The sequence below is a fragment of the Plectropomus leopardus genome, chromosome 17 (genome assembly GCF_008729295.1).
Source record: "Plectropomus leopardus isolate mb chromosome 17, YSFRI_Pleo_2.0, whole genome shotgun sequence".
Classification (NCBI taxonomy): Eukaryota; Metazoa; Chordata; class Actinopteri; order Perciformes; family Serranidae; genus Plectropomus; species Plectropomus leopardus.
Window position 1 is genome coordinate 3,531,010 of NC_056479.1, and position 6,000 is coordinate 3,537,009.

Sequence of the window (6,000 nt, forward strand, 5' to 3'; positions counted from 1 at the left end):
AGGGAGTCTCAATAGATCCTAGGTCATATCATTAGTCAACCAATGAAAGCAGCAGCATCCCCTCCTTCTTTCTCCTGCTTCCTCCTCAGGCCTCAGATTCCTCAGACCCTAAAGACTTGCAGGATGTACTGCAGGAGAATGTGACGAAAAATTATGTTTTTTTTAATTTTTTTTTTATAGCATGGACAGCGGTGGAACACTTGTTAAGAAGCGTGTATGCATCTATCAAGGTGGGATGCAGGACATAAGACGGTGGTTCCCAACCTGAGGAAGATAAACCAGCAGTTGAGAAATGATAAAAGATCTCTTTCTGTTTTAATTTGCTGCTGTTGAGGTCTAAGTCCATATTTATATGATGGAAGCTCCATAGATAATGAATATTTCAGGATAATGTAATTAATGTACAATCCTGTAATTAGCCTGAAAGTAGTGAATTAGTATTATTATTATTATAAGAATCAGTGTTTTTATCCACCAAGTGCCAGAAATTCCCATTTCCCAGAATTAACAGTGGTGTTGTGCATGACCTACAACATGACCTCAGCATCCTCTATCTTAGCTAAGGCCCTAATTGGAGAAATTTAAGGCATTTTTGTTTTAATTGATCACAATCTATAAAGGTTGGGAATCACTGTCAGAGGGGATTATGGGATGGCTAGGGGAGCAGAGCTGGTATTGACTCAGTTGTCACTCAACACTGCAGAGCTGGTGCATGAGATATATTTTGTAAAATAAGTCAATAAAAACAGCGACAGGGAATGAGACAAAAAAGATGTAGGTGAACAACTGAACTTTTAGCTTTAGCCTCACAAAGATCTCCAGGGAAGGCATTATGGAAACTACAGCAGTAGGGTCTGATCTTTACCATGCCATCACCCCTCAACTGCTCTTCATATACTCTCACCTGGGCTCTTGGCAAAAGGCTGAGCTGCAAAGTCAGAAGAAAGGGATGATCACTTCTCATTTCTCTGTTGTGCTTTCATTCCGTCACAAGTTAAGGTTAAGGACAAAGCTTATTTGCTTTCTCTCTGAGAGTGAGATTATAAGATTGATACCACTCTTAAATCTGTGTGTTAATCACTCCATAAGTAATCTGTTTTTCTAACCTTTAAAAAGTTAGTGTCTGGGCTGCAGTAAAACCTTCAAGTTGACTCAATGTGAGGAGACAAGTTGGAATCATTACAAAATTACCTCAACTTCTCAAATTAGGTCAGCTTAGAAATTGAAGGCAGCCCACACACTCATTTTTAAAAGCAAATAACAAAATAATTTATTTTTACAGTGTAGCATGAGGGTGCAGTTAGCCTAGCCTAGCACAAAGACTAAAAAGCAGGGGGAAACATCTTGGTAGACTCTGTCTTGACATGGAATATGTGTGGTTTAGGTGGTGTTAATGTGCTAAAAGTACAAAGAACAGCAGAGCAAGGCTAGCTGCCCTGCATCCAGTCTTAATGCTAAGCTAGGCTAACAACATCCTGATTCCAGCTGCGTTCTTAATGCACAGACAAGAGACTGATATACATCTTCTCACAGCATTCTCAGAAAAAAGTAAATCATCAAAAGTATCTTTAAGGTGGCGGGGTGATTGGCTTTCTCTTTTTCCGGGAAAGTTTTGGACATTGCAGCTCAGCTTGAGAGTGAGAAGTGTGGTTTTTCCTCAAGTCATCCCGCCACCAATACCATCACCACCGCCAGCAGCGTTACTACTTGCACTGACTCCAGTGTGACTCAGCAGCCAGTGGCAATATTTTTAGTTTTTGGCTTCTCTTTCTTTCCCTTTTTGCCCCTCCTGAACCCCCAACCCCCTCCCTGCCCCCTCCTACTCTGTCCGTCCACCTCTTCTTTGTTTCGGCTGCGGCTGCTCAGTAGGAGGCACTGTGAACGGCTACTGGAGCGACAGCCCATGGTAGAAGAAGAAGAGCAGACGGCAAACGCCACAAGGGAAGAAGAGAGGGAACATGACAACAGAGACAAACATAGAAATATGCAATGTAGATAGATGCGACACCGGTGGTTGGAACTGTGTTTCTCTTCAGTTGTGTTGTATCTGCAGCACATGAGTGTGCACATGGATCTTAATGTGTCTGCATGTGTGTGTTTATGTGTGTGTGTGTGTGCCTGGACCTGCATCTACCTCTGTACTAAGATGCACAAAATGTCAACATGGACGAATATTTTTTTCTTTCTTTTTGGTTATGCAAGAAAGAAAGGAAGAAATATTTCTTTCAGTTTAGTTTTTATATTTACTGTGTGATCACATTATAATGTCATCTCTCTGTCAGTGGGTGTAGTTTTTTTTTTTTTTTTTTTTTTTTTTTTAAGGAGTTTATTAAGCTTTTTTCTCCTAAATATAAATTTCCTTTTTGTTTTATGATGGATTTTTTTTTGATGTTGCTGAAATGTAATTGATTTAAGAACAATGTCAATGACTTTCATTATTTTAGACAGCAATTATGTGTCTGTTGGTTAAGTTTCATATCTTCCATATCATATTTCATATCTGTTTAAGTCCCTTGTCCTCCTCTCTCACTCTCACCTTGCTTCTCTCCCAGCAGAAAGTAACAGAGAGCTTTCAGCCAGCAGTAAATCATTCCTTTTGATTTGCATTATACTCTCAATAGAGAAAAAAAATATCATTAACCACTAAACACTGTTTAAAGGCAGTGTGCCTGACGAACCACTTAAGACTCATTTATACTCCTAAACCAAATGTCCAAAAATAGATACGTCCATTTCAAATGTCGAAAAAGTCACTACCCTCTACTTCCATGCGTCCTTTATGAGGGCATATATACAGCCAGTAGATGGCACTAGAGGGCATAGTCAAAAGTTTATCGCAACAACAAATGATGCAACGTTGGGGTCATAATATTGTACCTTTAAAGCAAGGCAGTGTTGTAAGGCGGAGGTCTGTGTGGCCATATATATCCTGACATAAGGACAGACAATCCCTTTCACTTATTTCAATATAGATTGCAATACGTTATTATTTCTCACCGATTCATTCTGTTCTGGCATTATTTAAATGTCTTTGTTGTCTCCAACAGTCGTATCTCACTTGAACTATGCTACCCTGCCTCCTTGATCTCCAGTGTAATCCTCCATATCATCCGTATCTGTTAGCTCTTAATGTATGTATGTATGTATGGAACACTCTGTCCATTCCTGTATGTAATGCTGAGCATAAATGAGCCTTAATGGTGCAAAAGACATAGAGTACTTTTCGGTCTCTTAAAGATGCCTTTTTGGGAGGAAAGTTTCTGTACGCTGAGGTTTCTCCAACTGTTACTTTTTTACATTCAAGTTGGGAGTGTTGGGAGGTGAGAGTACAAAATGAGACTTTACCTGAGGAGTATGTTATTGTTTATTTAAACAATTAGTGTGGTATTTGGGGGAAAAACACTTTCTATATGCTACTTTGGAGCTTAAGCCAGAAAGGAATTAGCCCAGCTGAGATTTAAGACTGGAGACAGGGGGAACTAGTTAGCTTGCCAGGATCTGTCCAAATGCAAACAATACACTGTATGATGTTTTTCATTTGTTTAATATGTACAGAGCAGAAATGTAAAAATGAGTGATATTACAGTAACAACAAGACTTCAGGAAGTTACTGCATCCCAGCTGCTATTGACCAAGAAATACTAGCTCGTAACTCTCAAACCTCAAGTTGTCATTTTTCACAATTTCCAACTTTTGGTGTACAGAAGTGTTTCCCACAGAATTACAATTGTCCATCTTTTTGAAGAACTCGTCATGGGTTCTTTTTTCTCTCAGGAGCTATTTGAGTCGCAGGATGGTTAATTGATCTGTTGATCCAGTCAGAGCTGATCATCAATGGATGAGAGGAGCAACTGCATCAACTTTTTGACCCAGCATAATGAACAGTTAAGTTTCACTTTCACTGCGCCTGCCATTCTGCTGCTCCACCTGTGCCCAGAGTACACTCTACACTCCAAGAGTGTGGTGCAGTCAATAACCAATCAGTACTGTAATGGTGCACCTAACTAACGGTCCAGCTCCAAAAATATAAAATTAAAATGTGGCAACGGATGTTTTAATCATGGCAATCTGCTATTAATAAATTATTGTGTGGGAAACCCTGTAACCCTGTATGTCTTGTAAACAAGACATGTGAAGTGCTTGGACAGGCTAGGTGATTCCCCCTGCCTCCAGTTTTAAGCTTACATAATTGCCTCCTGGTTCTAGCTCTGTACCACACAGGCATGAGATTTATATCGATCCATAATCTCAGTCTGCAAGGAAGTAAATAAGCTTTTTTTTTCAGAAGTCTAGAATCTTGTATCATGTAGGAATTAATTATTTAGAAGTTTGAATCCTTTGGAAGTTCAGGATTATATTCCTAGATGGAAAATCCTTTTAACCCCTAATGCTATTAGACATGCACTGTAGGCACACATATACACACACACACAAACATACAAACATAGATGTAAACACACACATCTATCTCTCCGCTGAACCTGTTTCTCAACATTTCATCCTTTCTTCATCCCCCTATCCAACGTCCACTTGTTGTGAGTGCGTCTGTCACTTTCCTCAAAGCCACTGCTGATTGGTCGCTTTTGTCATGATGTTGTACATATGTAAAGTTTGCGTTGTATATGAATCTGCATGGGTTTCCATTGCAAGCAATAACGATACTGATATGATTAATAATGTGAGGAGGTTTGATAAGATTTTAGTCTCAAGCTTAATGAATGTGTATATAACATTTAGACCACTAAGAGTGTGTATGGATGTGTGTGTTAAGATGCAGACATATGCACTAACAAAGCATGCAGGACAAAAAAAAAAAAAAAAGGTTCACTTCTTTGAATGCTAGAAGACGTGGGACGTGCTGACATTATGCATGCCAAAATGCTATGATGCTATTGGTCGGAAGAGACCAAGTTTAGGTACTGTAACAGGGCTGGGAGGGGGTGGGAAAGTTTATTTTTGCAGGATGGGGAGGGGTTACGTTTCTAGTAGGTCTTGTATAGCTGCTTTCTTATCGAACTTGAGAGACTTATAAGAGAAACATATTAACAATCGTAGCTTATGATTTTTTCTTCTTTTTTTGCTTCTCTTTTCACAGAGAACTGTTCTGAAAGCCCTGCGCTTATCAGATATATGCAAAAAGAAGCAGTAACTGTGAACTAATGCTAAGACATGAAAAAAAAACAAATCCAGCTTCTTCCATTATTCTCAACTCCTCCTCTGCAAAAGAGAGGAGAGACCATTGTCCTCCCAAGATACCTCCTCACCAAAATGACCCCTTCCATCGTCCCATTCGTGTGCTTCCTCATTATGTCTGTGACCTTATCCTGCCGATGTCATCTTTCATTTCCTTCTGTTTTGTTCTATTCGCTACACTTGCATTTAAACTGCAATGAGTTAAAAAGAAGGATACCTCTGCAATGTGAGAATGCAAAGATTCAATACAAGCTTACACAAAAGAGGAGGATAAGGGCCAGATTTACCCAACAGGGGTCCTTGGGCAAAACTGAATTGTGGGCCCCTTCTGAGCAAACCCAATACACCCCCAATCCCTTCATTAGTTTGATTCAAACATGACTGAATGAACACTTATTTAAGAATACTCACCATGTAAGCATAATAGGCTAATTTATAGTATCAATGTAAGCCAGTGTTTGCTTTTATCCTGGTGACATAAATGTCCCTGTCCATCCATGTCCCTACAGTCCCCTCTGCGAATGTCCCTGACTGACTGTAAAAGACTCACTATAAATGGACTCAAAGAACCTCGCTAGTCTAGCAACATTAAGGTTACAAACAATCCATAATGCAATACTCCCTGTAGGAAACTACAATAGTCTCTTCATTTAAAATGAGATTTATTTTTTTTAATACAATTGTGATACAAATTTGATACAATACTGAAGTGAAATTAAAAAATTACCCAATGAAATGCATAAGTATGTCTATCCCCTGGATATAACACGATCCCTACTTTTTTAATTGTATTCTTTCGTCTTATAT

General features: G+C 39.1%; 1 protein-coding gene across 2 annotated transcripts in view; it reads left to right on the plus strand.

The window, feature by feature from the left end:
* The window catches only part of LOC121957289 (potassium voltage-gated channel subfamily C member 1-like), an 87,620-nt gene extending 85,620 nt beyond the window's left edge, over positions 1–2,000 (plus strand). The window contains exon 5 of one of the 2 annotated variants that reach the window (XM_042505848.1): positions 1,867–2,000. In XM_042505848.1, the coding sequence (XP_042361782.1) occupies positions 1,867–1,910 (44 nt within the window). In that variant the 3' untranslated portion in view covers positions 1,911–2,000. The remainder of the gene's footprint in view (positions 1–1,866) is intronic. The other variant, XM_042505849.1, reaches the window with a different exon arrangement.
* Positions 2,001–6,000: the final 4,000 nt, after the last annotated feature.